Source organism: Pelodiscus sinensis, chromosome 9, assembly GCF_052426305.1.
Source record: "Pelodiscus sinensis isolate ZL-2025 chromosome 9, ASM5242630v1, whole genome shotgun sequence".
Lineage (NCBI taxonomy): Eukaryota > Metazoa > Chordata > Testudines > Trionychidae > Pelodiscus > Pelodiscus sinensis.
The window spans coordinates 66,231,580-66,250,309 of NC_143060.1; the positions used below are offsets into that span (position 1 = coordinate 66,231,580).

At 44.9% G+C, this 18,730-nt stretch overlaps 1 protein-coding gene across 19 annotated transcripts in view; it reads left to right on the forward strand.

Moving 5' to 3' along the window:
- The window catches only part of PRRC2C (proline rich coiled-coil 2C), an 85,420-nt gene that overhangs the window by 26,923 nt on the left and 39,767 nt on the right, over window positions 1–18,730 (forward strand). For 10 of the 19 annotated variants that reach the window (XM_075937009.2, XM_075937012.2, XM_089780626.1 and 7 more), the window contains exons 6-17: window positions 2,336–2,592; window positions 3,219–3,298; window positions 4,571–4,701; window positions 4,789–4,879; window positions 5,172–5,319; window positions 6,450–6,527; window positions 7,926–8,568; window positions 9,887–10,059; window positions 10,723–10,966; window positions 13,203–13,416; window positions 13,953–16,268; window positions 17,762–17,967. In XM_075937009.2, coding sequence (XP_075793124.2) covers window positions 2,336–2,592; window positions 3,219–3,298; window positions 4,571–4,701; window positions 4,789–4,879; window positions 5,172–5,319; window positions 6,450–6,527; window positions 7,926–8,568; window positions 9,887–10,059; window positions 10,723–10,966; window positions 13,203–13,416; window positions 13,953–16,268; window positions 17,762–17,967 — 4,581 coding nt within the window. The remainder of the gene's footprint in view (window positions 1–2,335; window positions 2,593–3,218; window positions 3,299–4,570; window positions 4,702–4,788; window positions 4,880–5,171; window positions 5,320–6,449; window positions 6,528–7,925; window positions 8,569–9,886; window positions 10,060–10,722; window positions 10,967–13,202; window positions 13,417–13,952; window positions 16,269–17,761; window positions 17,968–18,730) is intronic. The other 9 variants (XM_089780629.1, XM_075937013.2, XM_089780628.1 and 6 more) reach the window with 3 other exon arrangements.

Sequence of the window (18,730 nt, forward strand, 5' to 3'; positions counted from 1 at the left end):
AGAATAGTCTTCAGAAATGTGAATGGGAGAAGCATTCATCTGTAAGAGAGTCTCTGTTAAGATGTGATCCTTGCTTTCAAATTTTGAGTCTGTCTAAAACTTTAACAGGCTGGATCTTTCTTAGCTGCAGAGAGCTAGATGTGGCTAGAACAAATCAGGGTCATACTGCACCTACAAGAGGTTTGCTTCCACGCGTTACTTCTGAGATGAGTGAGCTGCTTCCCTTGTGCTTCTAGCTCCTTGTTGCCTCTGGTGTCTGCAAGTAAACAGGACCCACGCTTTTGATTGTAGCAATATTGTTCCTTACAGAAAAACAGTTACTTTTTTTTCTTCACCTAAAATTCATCATCCTTTTCCCAATCAAATGTGGGAAGCACTTTCTGCATGTAGCTGCTGTTTGTGCAGATGATGACAGTGCCGCCTTTTCTGTCGCTAAGGGTATGTCCTCCTGTCAGTGGTGCGCATCCTCACTAGTATGGCAGCATGAGGAGCTGAGAGCCAGGGCCAGCAGTTTCACAAAGTCTTTCCCCCAGCACGGAGATCCATATTTGCAAGGCTTGACAAATAGCAGCGAAATCTACTCACTTGCACTGCGCATGCGCCAGATCCGCATTGCGCATGTGCGCGCCGCTGGTGAACGGAGTGACTCGCCATGGGCAAGTAGATTCACTGATTTGTTGAGCCCTGCATATTTGGAGTCTGTATCTTAGCCGAGAGCCTCAGTGCAGCTGGATTGCCATGGGAAGCAGGAAGCCTTGATGCAGCTGGACTCCCTAGTGGGGAGTCAGGAACCCCAGGAGCAGTAAGGCTCCTAGTGGGAGGTGCAAGTTCACAGTCCAAACCAGGAGCTGGAGTGGCGGCAGGCCAATTAGGAGCAAAGACCCAGCAGCAGTCTGGCTAGAGAGCTAGGAGCCACGCTTTGTCCATTTCATAGCTTCATCTTAGTCATGGAATATACAGGACAGCCAGCAGCTAGTGTAAGGAACACAGGGTCTTAACTACACCAACGTACGCCCAGCACCTTTCATGGAAGTGGAGTTTTGTCGATGTAGTAGCACACTTAGGCCAGGTCTACACTGCGGAGGGTCTATGGGGGAAACTCTGTCAACTCTCCTTACCCTTCTTGATCGGAAGAGTACTGGCGTCAACCAGAGTGCGATCAGCCATTGATTTAGCGGGTCTTTAATAGACCGGCTAAATTGACCCCCATGGGGTCAAGGCCGTATGTAGTGGGATGAGGCTGTAGTGTTTACACCAGGGGTGGCCAACCCATTCTGGACGAAGAGCCAAGATCCAGTGCGAAGAGCTAGGGCAAAAAGTTGGGGGGGACCGGCCCTTTAAGAAGCCTTTTTGGCCTCAGCAGGCTCCCATCAGCAGCCATCATATTACATCCACCATTTTGATCTGGATGGCTCCCAGGCCCCGGTGAGCACAGGGGAGCCAGGAGGTGCGGGCTGTGTTCAGGAGGTGCAGGGGCAGCTTCGTGAGCTGCACTGACGGAGAGGGGAAGAGCTGCATGTGACTTGCAAGCCGCGGGTTGGTCACGCCTTGTTTTACACTGACATAATTAGGTCTACATAAGGAAGCTCAAGATGATAGTCATTCCAGAAAAAGGTATTTTGGCTTCCAAAGATTCTCCAGCTTCCCTTAGCATTCACTTCCCTTCCCCCTCCCTCCCGCCTTTCTTCTATACACCAGTCACTGGTACCTCTGGCCAAAGCAATATATTTGGTCCATCTAATCTGGTTTGTTGGTGAAGAATAGAACAGCAAGGAATGGGAGAAAATAGGAGAATTTGTCCTACCTATGTGTAAAGTTCCAGTCTCAATTAGTTCTGCATGATCGTCATGGATTTTTTTATTAGATCTTCATGTTTCTTTGAGGACAGCCCTCATAGCTAGAGCTTCTTGTCCACTCATTTTTCACAGATAGTGGCATCTGTCTGGGTGTTCTGTCTTCAGGGACCTCTTAGACCTCAAGTGCACTTAACCAATATACTGAGATCTTGGGAAAAATTATTTGATATCTGTACCAGCACAGACGCCTCTCCTAAGTCATCCCATAAGCTGTGGAGCATAGAGCAGGCTAACCAGTTGAAATTTCATTTTTGGAAATTCTCAGAGGAGAGCAACCTAGAGATGGGCTGAGGAGGAATGGGAACCAACAAACTCTTTATCTTCCGTGGCTACCACCTACTTGAATGACAGTCTACAAGACAGGTTCATGTGCACTGGTGTTGCTACATCACAGAGAGCAATTGGATAAGAAGCCCTGTTCATACTTTATTACAAATCAGAGGCTTATTTGAAGTTTTGCTTGTCTTTCTCGCCTACTGGTTCCTTCCAAGCAGATGTTGCTAGTTGGCGAGAAGGTGGAGGTAAGAATCTGAACACCCCAAATTCTCCAACTGATCAAGAAGTTAAGCCTGTTGCCCAGGAAGATGGTAATACAGCGGGACCAGTAGAACAAAATGATGTCCCCAAGGCAGCAGAGAAGAAGGAAATACGGGTACCACAGCCACCTCAGCCCAAGCTGAATGGTCAGCAACAACCTGCTGTCTCCTCCCAGTACAAAGCAATGATGCCACCCTATGTAAGTAAATAGTGTATCTTATATAATTATCAGTGTGAATGGCTGAATCGGTAGGATAGCAGCATTAGAGAGTTAACTTGAAACATCTTAATCCTCCGGAGCACACAGCTTGGTTTCAGTTCTTCTTTGTACCGAGGAGTTGGGAACTGTGAGGTATTTTATAGGTGTTATTCCTAAGGGAAAGGTTGTAGTCTGCCTTTTCCAAGTGCAAGTTCTATTGCCATATTTAAGCCAGCCCCAGCCTTCTGGCAGGATTGTACTTGGCTTGTAATTTAGTCCTTACAGCCTGATCTTCCTCTCTGAGTCCATCTTGCTGGTGGAAAGAGAATCTGGTGTGCAGCCTCGGCTGGTGTACTTTAATGCATGGTAGGGAGCCCTGTCACAACTTCATCTATCTTCAGTTTCAACTTGTCATGCAGGACAAGTACCCACTTATACATGAGGGCTTGCAATTTGTGAGCTCAACCCGCTATTTAAGAACAGTCCAGTTATAAAACAGAATCTTTCTTTTCATTTCATAATGACTTCTATAGTAGTGACATTGGCAGCTCTAATGAAACTATATTTTAAATTGATTCTTCCTGTATCTAAAAGTCAGTTTGATAATTTTTGGCTTCCTTTTCTAGCTGTGTAATCAGTATCCTAGAATGGCATATCCTGCAATGCAGGGTCCCAGCAGGTTCCCTGGTTCATCGGAGTCCGGCAGGTAATTTTTATAAATACTAGAACTGCACACGTAAAACCGTTGTATGCCACACATTTGAATACTGTGTCCACTCCTGGTCATCCTGTCGCAGAAAGGAGAGAGTGGAGCTGAGAGAGGTTCAGAGAAGAGCGTTGTAGATCAGGGTTGTTCAGGTTAGAAAAGAGACAATTGGGGGCAGAGGTCTGTGAAATCATCAATGGTGTCGGAATAGGGAATAGAGAAGTATAATTTACCCTTTTCCATAATACATCTATTAACCAAGATGGCCAGGGATGAAGCCCTAAACCTCTGATTGCCAAAAGTGTATAACCCCCTGAATCTCGGATACTGGCCACTTCTGGACACCTTATACGGGGCAAGAGGGACCATTGATCTGACCCAGTAGGGCAGGCCTTCGTTTTGTGAGATAAAACTAGGACTATATATGTAATTTGTAACCTATAAAAACTCTCCATGCAACCTCCATTCTCCCTTTCCAAGAGATTATAAAGTCACTGAATGACCATTACAATTTAGAAATTTTTTCAGTAGGGGGTTATGCCCCCTGCTGCTACACTCAGCAACCCCCTTCTCTCTGGGGGTAGGCAACTCTAGGTCTCTCCCCAGCCATTGGGGTGGGCCAGGCCGAGGCCGCGCCAGCCCCGGTTTTTTCCCAACCCCCAGCCCAGGCCTGCTTTGTTGGCCCATGGACAGCCCCTGGCCTGTTGCCGGGGCAGGGATCCCAGCCACAACTAATGCTGCTTCCAGAGTGGGGCCCAGAGCATCTGAGCCCCAGGAGGGGGCTGGGATCATGGCCTGGAACTGGGGGCAGAGCAACATGAGTGACGTGCTGATATCACTGTCGTCCCACAGTAAAAATATTTTTAAAGCGTGAGAGGTAAGACACCAAAACAGTGTGTCTGGCTGGTGTAATGGTGCTTTGAGTGAGATGCACACACAAGAAGGCAGACTACGACCCTTTCACTCCATTTTCCCCATTATAAAACTAGTTGATTCAGAAGTATTCCTCTTTCCCTTTTCTTTAGACATTCACAAATAATAACACTGAGTGAATAATCAGTAATTGTACATAAAATAGTATTGAATGTGCTAAACATGGTTTAGTACTATAAACTGTGTTCTTCTAATCAGTAACCAGTATGCTTGAAATAGTCTATTTCAACTACAAAGTAACCTTCTATGTAGCGACTCTAAAAATCTTCACTACTATCTTGGGGCAGCAGATATTGCGGGATAAGCTGATTTTCTGTTTGCATTCTTCCTTTGTTTCAGAGGCCCACGGGGAAGAGGGCCCTCTTGGTGCTCAGAACCAGTTGAGCGTCCGTCCATCCTTAGTGCTAGTGAACTCAAGGAACTTGACAAATTTGATAATCTGGATGCCGAGGCTGATGAAGGCTGGGCTGGTGAGAATAGTGAACCAACAAAGACTCTTGCTTTTTGCACACTGAATACTTGTAATATATTAATCGATATTTTTGCTCATATGATAGGTGCTCAGAGTGAGGTCGATTACACTGAGCAGTTGAACTTCAGCGATGATGATGAGCAAGGAGGTATTCAGAAAGAGAAAAGGGAAAGCAGGTAATTTGATGTTGCAAGTCCTGTGAACTGCAGCACAACTTTAGTTGGTAAAGTTTTGAAGACCCTCAGTGCTGACAGCTTGGCTTCTGAAATGATGCCAAGAGACCTCGGTCAGTATCGAGGCCCCGTTGTGCAAGGTGCTGTGTGCACATACAGTAAAAGTATACTCCTGGCCCTGGAGAGCTTGCAGTCTAAAATGCCATGGTGGGAGCTAGGAGAGAGGGAATTATTTCTGTCACTGGATGTGTTTTCAAAAACAGACCCTCAGTTTCATTTCTTCCTTTATGTGCAGTGGCGAGCAAATGCCTTCCAAGGACTCTGAGTGTGCTGACGGACAGAAAGAAGCAGAAGAACGATCTAGCAATAAACCCTCTACCCAGGCCGCTCCACAGTCGCCAGGAGCCAGAGGTCCCTATGGCAAAAGCACACCATTTGACCAGGTTTCTTTTTATTTTCTCTTCCCTTAACTCCAAAGGTGTCTTCTGAGCTTTGAGAATCCTTCTAAAGATTCGTCCCAAGTTGTCCTTCTTAGACACTTAGAAAGTCTCAAGTGATTGCCATTAAAACATGACTTTACCAAAGTTACTAGGGCATGCTATGAAGTCACTTTTATTTCCTATGCTTATTTTTATTATAGCTGTTCAATAGCAGCCACTGTGATGTGATAGAACGTCTTTCCACCTGAGTAGGTCCGCTTTAAGAGTCCTCTAAAAATTGTCAACTCAACTAAAACAGCAACAACAGTCTATCACATACTTTCTTTTTCCAGTACTTCAGGAGCAAATTTTGTTTTTCCCTGAATATCCAAATCAAGCTTCTTTAAGGGATCTTAAAAACTTTATTTTAGTTCTTCTTACTACACTCTTATTTACCAAGACTTTAACTATCCTTGAGCCTCTTACAGCTTGCTGGTAAATTGAGCCAGTGGGAGAAAAGAAATTTTTGCTGAGCTTGCTTCTAAATAGAGCCCTTGCAAGCAGCCTGCTTTGGGGCCACAAGCTTGCTGTAGAAATTGAACACTTCAGGGCTTCTGGGTTGTTTTTAGTGACTCCATGGCACAGAGATCCACAGGTGCATAATGTAAATTTTGCTCAGGTGCCAAGTGGAGAGGTACTCTTTGGTCTTGTTTTCCAGGGAAGTAAGTTCTGGCTCAAAATATCCCTGAAAAAGTAATATTTCACCCCTTCTCCTTTCACAAGTTACAGTGAAGACAGGGCAGCCTGAAATGTGCATTAAATTAACCTGACATAATCCAAGTTTTATTTAATATATTTAATTTAAAAATCCCTAACATTTTTCAGGGATTGTCACTTACCTGTATTACAGAAAGCATTTGGGATTTTGTCACCGATAAATCCACGTTTTTCTTCTTGGATATATGACTGTTGCTTAGCTCTTGACTATAAAAGATAAATGGACGTTTTTGCCCTATTATCTTTTTATCTAAACTTCTTCATAGAATGTAAGTGGGTCCACTTTGATGAGGTTAAATGTAGCAGGAAACCATTTTCAATTTAGAGGCTCTGCAATACTGACCATACATTCCAACGCTCTTTTCTATGTCTAATAGGAGCGGGGACTGCCGTCCACACAGTCTTCTGTACATGAGAGGGGCGGCTCTGCACTTCATCCAAAATCTGTTCAACAGGTATGAGAAGATAGAAGTTCTGAGTTACAGAATCTTGATTCCCAGAGTCAAGTGCTTCACTGTCAGAGAACGTGAGGGGGGAAATTAACATAGTTATCTGCAATTAAAATTTGTTGCTAGACAGTCTGAAGTAAAGTAGTAGTAGACTGTCCCTGCCCCCCAAAGATCATACTTGAAATAGACAAGAGAAAAGCTCAAGGAAAGGAAGATAACATAAAAGTAGAGAGAACAGAGTGGTGGCTTGCAAATATGGTATGTTTCATTTTAAAGATGGGTGACGAGGGATTAATTCAGTGGGGAAAGCTTGATGTGGAGACATCTCAATGGAGTAAGAAGGGAAAGGAGAAGAGATTAAATATGGGAGTGGAGCACCGCTGAGGTGAAGATACTAAGAGAGAAAGCACTAGGGGAGTGGAGCAAACCATCAGCATGGGGAGGAGACTGTCCAGAGTGTAAACTGTAGAATGCAGTCTGGCAGCCTCCATGTCTAAAAATGTCTGCTGGGGTTGCTTCAGTGTCTCTTCCTCTTGGCTTGAGTTTCTCTGGCTTCTGCCTAGAATTTTTTCCCCAGTGGTGCTGTGTGAATCCCAAAGGGGAGCAGAGGTTTTGCATCTGGCTTTCGCTGGGAGAGAAGGGGTGTCCAAGACCATCCCCCATTTTTATCTCCCCTTCTTGCCATTCATATGTGTACACCTTCATTTATTCTGAAATACATTTTTCACTGGAGATAGACAGCAAGTTGCGGTGCAGTGCTTGTTAGGTGACCTGAAATGCAGTTCCCTTGCCCCCAATCTTGGCATCCAAACTTACATTTCTTGTTTGAAATAAAGACACGAGTCAGACTTCAAGAGTGGGGATCAGAATAAATGAACTGGGCCAGCATAAATAAACATTTAAGGCAATTAACGTTTCTTCAGTTGTGGATCCCAGAATCTAATAACTTCTGAGGTTCTGGAGAGAATTTCTGACTGGTAGAAATTTTTCCTGTTTTGCATCTGTGTACCCTCTATGGCCAGCTGCTAAGGTAGCTGGTAGAATAGCTCCCCCTCTCTCGTTCTTGCTACAGAAGTGGGAATTCAGGGATTCTCAAACATGACTTCCCAGTCATTTTAATTTCACAAATAGGAGTCACATCTGTCATGTGATCAGTGCCCCATTCAAAATGCCCAAAAAGCAGAAAAAACGAGATCACCAATTAGTGGTCCTGAATTTCAGCAGGAAACTAGGACCTGCTTAATGCCCCACAATCCTGCTAGCAACTCACAGGTTGGGTTCTACTGTTCTGAAGGTGCCAGCCAAATACAGATTGCCGCACATCTTTGTATATAGCCAGGTAATTTGAATACTAAAGATTAGCTTGATATGTACTTTGCTACATGATTTATCTTAATGTTACAGCACCCGCCTCCAGATCGCCAGGCAGGACCTGGAAGACAAGGCCCCTTACCCCCTAAACTGGTCCCAGATGAAGATGAAATTTGGAAGCAGAGGCGAAGACAACAAGCAGAAGTTTCAGCAGCCGTGGAGCGAGCCCGTAAGCGGCGAGAGGAGGAGGAGCGCAGAATGGAAGAACAAAGAAAAGCAGCTTGTGCTGAGAAGCTAAAACGGTTAAATGAGAAATTTGGCTGCGTGACCAAACCGTCCCGGGAAGACCCGCTGAAGGAGAGAGACAGGGAGAGGGAGAGAGAGAAGGAGAGGGAAAGAGAGAGAGAAAAGGAGAGGGAAAGGGAAAAAGAGAAGGAGCGAGAGAGAGAGAGAGAAAAGGAGAAGGAGCGCGAAAGAGAAAGGGAAGAGAGGGAAAGGGAGCAGGAAAGAGAGAAGGAGCAGGAAAGGGAAAAAGAAAAGGAGAAGGAGCAGGAGAAGGAAATAGAAAAGGAGGAGAAAGCACAGGAACAGGAGATTCAAAGAGAGGCGGAAAAGGAGGAGAAAGAGGAAACAGAAGAGAAACCAGATCCTGTACCTCCGGAGCCTCAAGAACCAGTGCTAGCACCGGTAATAGAAAAACAAGAAAGTGAAAGCAGCAGTACTAAGGAAGAGAAAGGTTTGTATGGATTTGCATGCTGTCCTTTTTAAACACAGGGAGCCTCTGGGATTAATACACTGTAGGGTTTTTAATTTGTACAGCCACTGTAGCTCATGTGCAGCACACGTTGCCATGGACACATTGCTACTCCCAGTTCACTGTTTGATTCAGGCCCCAGGCCTGTGAGAATACTCTGCTTCATTAGGAAAGAGTCATAAAAATTGCAAATCCTACATATGTTGCAATTTTTGCTGCATTCTGCAAAATCGAAGCTTTCTTTCTAATGAGGTGCAAGTCCTCGATCTCACCGAGATACAGCCACCTTAGGGTGAGTGAACAGGTGTTTTGGTGACGATGCTCTTCTGTTAATGCAGTCTTGCAGAGCCATAAAGCCGCCGCTCTTCTCCCCTCCCCCCGCACGTGCTACTGTAAGCAAACATTTAAACTTCATCCATTAGTTAAAATCATGAGCTGAAGCACTTATTTCTCCTCTCTGTCTTGATCCTCCCACACCCTCAAGTGCTGAGGGTATCCACTGGTTTCTGCCATTTATTTCTGTCTTCAACACGTCATTGAGACTATTTACATATACTGGCTCTCACTAAGCACGGACCAATTTCTTCTTTTTTAAGGGTAAATTATTGTAAATCGGCATACTTGTTTCACAATCAAAATAAGTCAGGCAATTCAAAATTTGAACCATTCATCAGCATAAATTTGGCTGCATTGCATGCTCTATATATGTTCATTTTACAACATAAACAGCAATGCAGTTAGCTACACAATTTACTAGGGATGTTAGCAACTAATCGACTACTTGCTTTTCTTCCCCTTCCTCCCCCCCGGCTCTTGTTGCCTCTATAAGACCCAGTACTGCATGATCTCCTTGGTGCCCTCTCCCCGCTGCCTCTACATTTTAAAATGAAGAGCTGGAGTCGACTACTGGATCTACCCCATTGTAGCTCTGCAGAGTGGCCTTTATCACTAATCATGTAGTCAATGCAAATTGTATTGACTACACAATTAGCCAGATAACCGCAATTTAATATCCTTACAATTTACTTTGGTAAACAGTAGGATATACTCCATATGTGAGATGTACTAGTGGCTCTTGACACTGCTCTCCAGCGACTCATTTTTATTCCACTCCTGTAACTTTTTTCAGCTTACCATGTATGCAGTTAGCCTAGCAGGCCATTATAAGAATGAATTGATACTGTCCAGTGTGGTTTCATTTCATTTTCGGTCTGATAGGCAGATTAATGTGAAAGTGAAGATTAGCTTGTGACTTATACTAAATGTAGTAGGTGCAAACTAACGGGCATTATTTTTATAGCAGAAGGTCAGCCAATTTTTACCCAACAAGACAGTGTTCGGAATGAAAAAGAGAGATCGCAGGTGGATCATGAAAGCGAACTGGATTCAGGCTCTCAGCCTCGACCTGCTGTTTCCTCGGGCTACTCTAAGCAGTTTCAGAAGTCGCTGCCACCAAGATTCCAGAGGCAACAAGTAAGCAACCAATTCATTAGCATCAGAAACTGAAGAGCTTATTTATTGCTGTGCAACAGAGACTGATCTTGGGATTCCTAATCCTCGCATTGGAGATGAAACTCATTACTGGCTGATGTTTCATAAAGATACTAAAATGCTTCCAGTCTTGTGTCCCTGACTTTATTGCAGACAACTCTTAGATGGGGCCGTTTATCCGCCTTTTTCTATGAAGGCAGGGTGTCCAATTGAGCCAAAAATAAAAGCATTGTTTAAAATTAGCAGATTGTGTCTTTACACAATTGTGTCTGCTGTGTGTAGACCATTTATTTCCTATTTTTCCCCTTAATCTTTTTACTCCCAGTTTATCCTCATGCATTTTCTGAATCCTTGTGCCTGATCCATAAGGTAAGTAATTCTGCAGTCTGATAGATGCTTTTCTGGAGAGAAGTGGCTCTACTCCTAGTTGTCAAGGGTTATTTGCAGGGCTCGACGACCGCGGCGAAAACCCACTCACCAGCCGCGCATGCGTGCACCACTGGTAACCGGGGTGACCGGCTGAAATCTACTCGCCATGGGCGAGTCGATATGCGGATTTGTCGAGCCCTGGTTATTTGAGTAGCATGCAAGTCACCTAAGCTTATGAAAAAGCCTTCTTTTAATGTTGTGTGTCTAACTTTGTAGGAGCAGATGAAACAGCAGCAGTGGCAGCAGCAGCAGGGGGTACTGCCACCGTCTGCCCCATCGCAACCTTCCAGTGGCCCTGTCCCTCCTCCCCAGCATAGACCCCTTTACCAGCCAATGCAACCGCATCCTCAGCATTTAGCTTCTATGGGCTTTGATCCACGCTGGCTTATGATGCAGCCTTACATGGACCCACGAATGATGTCAGGAAGGCCTGCTATGGATATGCCTCCTATACATCCAGGTAAAAGCCAGCATGCATTCTCAGTGAACATCCTCACAGCATTTTCAAACAGTAGACGATGCATTCCCTAACCCACTGTTTGTCCGCTGACTGGAAGGATCAAATAGCACATAAGTGCTATCTTTTTGTGTAAATATCAGATCAGGCAATCTCAGTAGAAAAATGGTGCACTCTGCTTGTGTCTTACTGCATTCCCGTACGTGCTTATCAAATGAAACCTCATTTTGGTGCTGCATCACCAGGATGTGGTGACTCTAGCTAGGTTTGTGTTAACAGCTTCACACCATTGGGCCACCCCTCTTGTGTTTGACCCAAGTTTGTGGAATGATGAGCAATGCAGGTTAAGACTTTTCAGAGTAGCATACAGTGCTGGCTCTCATGCTGATAATCAAATATTAGCCCTCAGGAAACAGTGTAGCAATAGTTTTCGGCCTGTCCTCTGTGCACCGATCACACTTTTAATCTTCAGCATTACCATTTACATCCCTGTTGATGTCATCGTTGAAAGCTAACAAATGTCTGAGGGGGGAGGTGGGGTGACATCCACAGGGTGGCTGAGACTTTGGGGAAGCAACATAAAAGTAGACTTGTGTCTTCTGAGTAGTCCTGTAACAAGAATATTCTTTCCCTCTTCCTTAATATTCAGGGTTTAAAAAATCCTTTTGCCCAAGGGCATTAGGAGTCTCGCCTGGGCAACTGTAGAACCAAAGCTTGAATTGAAATTCAAGCGCTCTCACTTTCCAAACCTAAACCGAATGTAACCCAAACTAAATCCCAGCTTGCTCAAGTGGGAAGTCTGGCCGATGCTGCTGTGGAGGATGCGTAGGGCGGGAGAGCCAGTCATGGCCGCAAGAGCAGCTCTGTGTTGGGAGCAATCCCTGCAGGCCCTGTACTTGATAAGGAAGTGTCAGAAGGGGATCTCTGTGTACGAGCTCTTTGCTCGTCATGCCGCTGGTTTATTTCCTCCGAGCCAGAGTTTCAGTTCTTCAAAACTTGTCTTCTATATAATTGTGATCAAGGTCCTTAGAGAAGGGGTTGGGGGGACGTGCTGAGATTGTGGTCTCCATTCCTTGCAGTTGGCCCTAACTGAACAATCTCTAGAACTGGTGGTGGTTCTAATGCTTAGTCACCAAGCCAGAAACAGAATAGCTTCTGCAATACCTTGTTACCCCGAAGCCAAAATACAATTCCCTTAAAGCAATCCAACCTTGGCTCCCACCCAGCCAGGTCTCATATGATGATGATGATGATTACTGAAAATCTTCTTCATATAAAAGTTCTACCAAACGCAAAGGATTGCACACTTTATCCATCAGGTGAATGTATTATTCTTTAGCTCTTGCCCAAATGCATGCTTAAAGCCAGTTCTTATTATAACTGAGATTTATTTAAAAAGAAAAGAGCTAACAGATCAGTATACAGATACACATGAACAAGAGGTCTTGGGTCCCAGTAGAGATGATGCGTTTTCAAGTTGCAAAGAGTTCTTGCCAGAGTCAGTTCAACAAGTTATAGACCACTTTCCAAATATCCAGTATCAGGATGGTCCAGATGGGACTGGAAATCAGTCTTATAGACTAACTGAAGTGTAGGAGCATAAGCTTTCGTTGGCAAAGACCCACTTCGTCAGATGCATGTGACGAAGTGGGTCTTTGCCCACGAAAGCTTATGCTCCTACACTTCAGTTAGTCTATAAGGTGCCACAGGACTCCTCGTCGAAATCAGTCTTGTGACTCAAACTTCCCCTGATGATGCTGAGGGAGATCTGAGATGAAAAGGATTAGAGCCCAAGAATTTTTCTAGGCCCCTGGCAGGCTACTATCAGCCTCTTGAAGGCAGGTGTTTCGTGGTTGAATAATAGTGTCTCTTTGAAGTAATCTCCTGTTTCCTAAACATCATGGTTAGTTAGCTACATAGATTAATATAAGGCAATTGCCTGTGTCCTGCCATTTACAGGTAGTTTGCTATATTCTTCAAAGGGAAATTAAGACACTACATTCACAGTTGATTTAAATGTTAATATCACCTTTTGATCTTTAACAGAATACAGGGATAGACAGGAGCAGTTTGGTCACATTGTCAGTCTCTAACTATCTATGTAAACATGTGAAATATAAACTTTATGTAGGCTTGAATCTGGTTCAATTAGCTTGCTAGTTGTGTAATCTTTTCTAACTCAATCAATGTATTTTGAGCCATTAAGGTCAACGATTTAATGCGACTCTCTTAATCACAGGAATTATGCCTCCCAAACCATTAATGAGAAGGGACCAGCTGGAAGGGTCAGCAACTGGGTCAGATTCATTTGAACATATTGCTCGATCAGCAAGAGAACATACTGTACCACTGTCCGAGCCCCGCATGAGGTGGGGTTCAGATCCATATCCCCATGCAGAACCTCAACAGGCTAGTACTCCTCCTAAAGTGCTAGAAGAGCCTGAGGATTTGAGGTGAGCCCTGCCTGATTTGTGTATTTCCATGTGCCACTCATGTCAACCAGACTTGTATTTGTTTAGACCTGCAGTCCATATTTGCAACTGTTCATGCTCAGTTGTTGCTACCTAAGGGGTAGGTATGGATGAATTCAGGACACGAGTTACTGAACTTAACCAGCTGTGCTTTGTGGCCCGTGGCTGGCAGATATGCATACAAGGAAAAGTTCATACTGAACTCAAATGTTCTGTGATAGAACTACAGGGGTGCTGCATAGGAGCTGCTACGTTGGACCACGTGAGCCTTCTAATCTAATGTCCTATGTCTGATGGTATCCTAAGAACCCCATAGTAGGCAGAAGTGAAATTATCTGGCCCTGTGAAGGTCTTGTGCTAAACCTTCATAGATGGAGATGGGTTTAGTTATTAGTGGGGACCTTGCATGAGTCAAAAGTCCTTTAACATGTTATGGGGATGCTAGAGAATTCAGTTGTAAATATGTTTAAATTAAACTTTGTTCCATTAAACACACATTTAATTGCTTCTTCACTTAGGCCTGAAGCACATTTGGAAGAAGAACCAATTGCTGTTACTGCTGCTTACCCTGTGGAACACAGCCAGTTGGATTCTCATCAAAAGACAGACTTTTTTAGAGAACCAGATGATGTGGATGTACAAAAATTCCCAATCAGGTCTTTGGAAGAGGTGCAACCCCTCCAAACTGACACACCTACCCCAGCAGTTAGCTTTGAAGTGGCTGATGAGAACATTATACATAGCGCTCAGGAAGAGCTGGTACCTGTAGGAGAGAGTCATTCTGCTTTGAAGAGAAGCGTTTCCCATGGTTCAAGTCATTCTCTAAAATCAGAAGAGCAGAAGAATGAGACAATACCAAATGTCCCTAAAATAAGTAGTAGATATGCCGAGACAAAGGAGCCAGTAGAAAGGTCAGAGATTAAACCAAAAAAAGAAGGTTTCATGAGTAATAGAATATCAGAAGGACCAAAATCTGAAAAGCCTTTCAAGCCTAAATCTGAAACCAGGTGGGGTCCCAGGCCAGGCTATGGTAGAAGAGAAGAAGGTAGCGATAGACCGATAAGAAGATCTGGCCCTATTAAAAAACCTGTTCTTCGAGATATGAAAGAAGAGCGTGAGCAGAGGGAAGAACGTGAGCAGAGGAAGGACAAGGAAGGAGAAAAAACGCCTAATGAAAAAGCTGGGAAGTCTGAAAAGACAGAAAAGAAGGAGCAGGTACAACCGTCTCCTCCCCAGTCAGAGCCAGAAAAGCCCCCTGCGGACAGTGTTGCTCCACCTAAAAAGATTGTTCAAGAGACGGCTCTAATTTCTGAAAGTACAGATAGCAACCAAGCTGAGTCGACACTTAAACCTGTGCCCCAGCAGCCTGCACCAGGTCAGCCGCCTGCTGTTCAGCAGCCATCACCTGCCGTCCAGCCTCCACCTGTGCAGCAACCTGTGAACTCCGTTAAGGAAGAAAAACAACCCGAGAAAGTTGCTGGCAAAGAGCACGTTGTAGAGAAGCCTCGCCTAGAGACCAGGCCAGTGAGGCGAGAGGCTGGTTTGCCACCCAGAACATATTGGAAAGAGGCTCGGGATAGAGACTGGTTCCCAGATCAGGGATATAGGGGTAGAGGCCGCGGAGAGTATTATTCTAGGGGTCGCAGCTACAGAGGTTCTTACGGAGGACGAGGACGAGGTGGTAGAGGCCATAATAGAGACTATCCACATTATAGAGAGACTAAGCCTAGGGCAGACCACGTGCCTTCAGGACCTCTTAGGCAGAGAGAAGAAAGTGAAACTCGCAGTGAGAGTTCCGATTTTGAAATAGTCCCTAAACGGCGAAGACAGCGAGGTTCAGAAACGGATTCTGACTCCGAAGTTCACGAAAGCGCTAGTGATACTCTTCTTTCCGACAAAGACAGTTTGAGCAAAGGTAAACACCCCAAGAGAGAAGAGAGAGCTGATAGCAAGAAACCGCCAAAGCCTCTGCTGTCCTTCAAACCTGAAAACAACGTCCGAGTAGACAACAGATCCCTAGAGAAAACGTACCTCCGGGGGGACGAGGAGAATAAACCAAAACCAGGGTTCCTTCCTAAAGGAGAGCCTTCAAGACGCGGCAGAGGAGGAATGTACAGACGTGGTGGTAGGGATCCAGGCGGGCGCCCACCACGACCATCGACGCTAAGGAGGCCAGGCTATAGAGAGAACCAGTGGAATCCAAGGCAGATGGAGACCATTAAACCAGAAGAGGAGGAGCCACCAAGAAGGCATGAACACTATGGTCCTGTGCCCATGGATAAGAGACCCCCAAAGTTTGAGAGGAAGTTTGACCCTACTAGAGAGAGGCCTCGACGGCAAAGGCCTGCGCGTCCACCGAGGCAAGACAAGCCACCACGCTTTAGACGCCTAAAAGAAAGGGAGGCTGCATCAAAAATCAACGAAGCAGCAACTAGCTTACCGGCAAACGCTACAGTTGTTAATGCAGCTAATGAAGCGTCCAGCGCTGCTTTGGAAATTTCAGGGAGTAAGACACCAGACTTGTCCAATCAAAATTCTTCAGACCAGGCCAATGAGGAATGGGAAACTGCCTCAGAAAGTAGTGACTTCAATGAGAGGCGAGAGAGGGATGAGAAAAAAATGGCAGATCTGACCACGCAAGTAGTGGCCAAAGCAGGAGAAAATGTGTTAGCCCCAAAAAGAGAAATATCTAAGCGAAGTTTCTCCAGTCAGCGGCCTGGAGTAGATCGCCAGAATCGCCGTTGCAACAATGGGCCACCCAAGGCTGGAAGGAATTTCTCGGGGCCTAGAGGTGAAAGGCGAAGTGGTCCTCCATTAAGAAGTGGAAAAAGAGGGTAGGTATATCTTTTTCCAGTAACTCCCATGCTATATGGACATGATACAAATACAGAAGGCTCTAGCACTCGCTAATTCCCTGTTGTAGCTTAAATAGCCCTTTATGATCCATACGGTTCATAACTAGGGGGCACTGGAGGACAGTGACAGTCAGTCAGTACCACCTTGCGGGGCTTTTGTCATGGGCCTTTTGTATGGAAGGAACGCTTTCATTTGCCTCACTTCAAACTTGTGAGAGTGGAGGGGAAGAGAAGAGCTTTCCAATACCGTGTTAAAACAGCCAGCTCTGTTGGCAGATGTATAAACTCTATTCCTCTCCATGAGACTTAACATTTAATGGAAACAAGTGATTTAAATCCCAACTCTGCAGTCTGTTGCTTTAATCCTTTTACTGTATTTAGCCCATCAGGCCCCCCATGTCACATTCTAGTGGGAAATCCATGAACTAAAAGAAGCACGTACTCCAGTTCAGGAGAGTTTTTCTCAACTGCACTTGAGCATGTTGCTCAAATTAGAAGTGAAATGATTATACTTATCTCTGTATGCAGAATCCGATTGAAACTTGTCCTCAGGGATAGATTTCTCATGCCTTGCAGCAACACATGATGGTTTGACAGCATCTTCTGCACCCTATTAGGGAGTGTCATGCTGCTGATCTCCACCTTGAAGACTACTTCAACAGTGGCCTATCTTGAAAACTTTGGCTGAATAGTCTAAGCTGTTGGTCCTTTAGTTATAAAACTTGGAAAAATCTTTTGTATAGTACTGAAAGAATTGTGAGTGTTTGACAAGAAGGCAGAATTCTGTAGGTTTTTTCCCACTGGCCCTCATCTTGCTACAGTATTAGTTACTAATCTATCAATAATTCCATGGTGTAGTTATTCCAAACGCAATTAAATATTAGGGATTTAATACAGAGACAGCAACACGGGGCTTCAGGTGTCTCAGTGGGAGCAAGTATGTGTGGGAAGCTGGCTTAAAAGCCAGCTACCATCATGTGTTGGCTCCCCGGGGACAGACGCCTGCTGCCTTGTGGTGCTGCCTCTGTGTCAAAGGTGGCAGGTGGGAACTGGCTTTTAAGACCTGCTAAATCTAATGCCAGGTCCAGAAGTTCAGCTTAACGTACGCATCTCCGGCTACATAAATAACAAAGCAGGTGTTTACGTACCTTAAGTCGAGCTTGGCGCCATGTCCACAGCAGGACGTCAACAAGAGCAAATGCGCCCGCTGGCTTCCTGTGCTCCTTGCAAGGAGTACGGGTACTGGCACTGACCAGGTGCACCCTCAGTGTTTGATTTAGCGAGTCCTCACAAGACCTGCTAAATCAAACACCAGAAGATCAATCTCTGACACAGCAAGTGGAGACATGAACTTAGTAGTTGCATCTTAGCCATCTAGTGTTTCACTAGCAACGTGATCTGCATGCAGATGTTTCTAAGGATGGTCTGGGGATGGTGGATAAGTTCTGTCTGTGTAATCTTGTCTAATGAAGGCCATTTGAAGACCAAGCAGGAAGCATAACAGCTGTAGATCCCACCATCAGTAATTCCTTACATCAAGAAGAAGTTGGTAGTGCTGCAATGCCAAAGACCTCCAAGGATGCCAGTGGCAAAAAGAGGGAAGAGCCCAAACTAGGTCCGAAGAAACCCAAGGAGAAGGTGGATGCTCTTTCCCAATTTGACCTCAACAACTATGCAAGTACGTGTTTAGTGGTAACCAAAAAACCCCTGTTAATACATTAGTAGCCCTCCTTCTGGAATTAGATATGTTTAGAAACTGGAAAGAAGAGTGGGGGAGAAGATACTAGTTAATAAATAGCGCTAATAGCTTTGCAGTTAGTGTCCAGAATGTGTATATTTTTTCCTATTAAAACTATTCATACTGGTTTTCTTTAGCTCTTTGTTTTATGGAGTTTAGTCTGGCTTTCGGTATGTGTGTGGAGCCACTAAAAGAAGCCTGTTATACTACATCCTTTTTCTTGAAATTTACCAGCAAAAGCGTGGGAACTTGAATGATATCAGGATGATCTTCAGCTGCAGTTGCCTGAAGCTATGCAACGCTAATGGAATTTCTTTTTATTCCAAAATCCTGATTTGATGTTTCTTCTACTGCAGCGTTTCCCAAATAGTGCTCTGTGGAACCCTGGGCTTCCATGAAGCGAAAGTAAGGGTTCTCGCAGAACCCGATCACCCTCCTTCCCCCAAAAGCAGGTCTTAGGGGAAGGTGAGCTGGGCAGTTGCATGGGGACGCCACTTTCAAGGGGCCGCCAGCTGCCAGGATCTTAGGGGTGGGCCATGCCCCCCCTTTCTTTTGGCTTGATCTGTTTTCCCTGTTGTGGGGGTTTTGTTTGTTTGTTTTGGTTCTTTGTTTTGCTCAACCAGTTTTCCCCAGTAGGTTTTTTTTTAAGGGTTCTATGGCCAAATAAAATTGGGAAACACTGCTCTACTACATAATAAGTTTG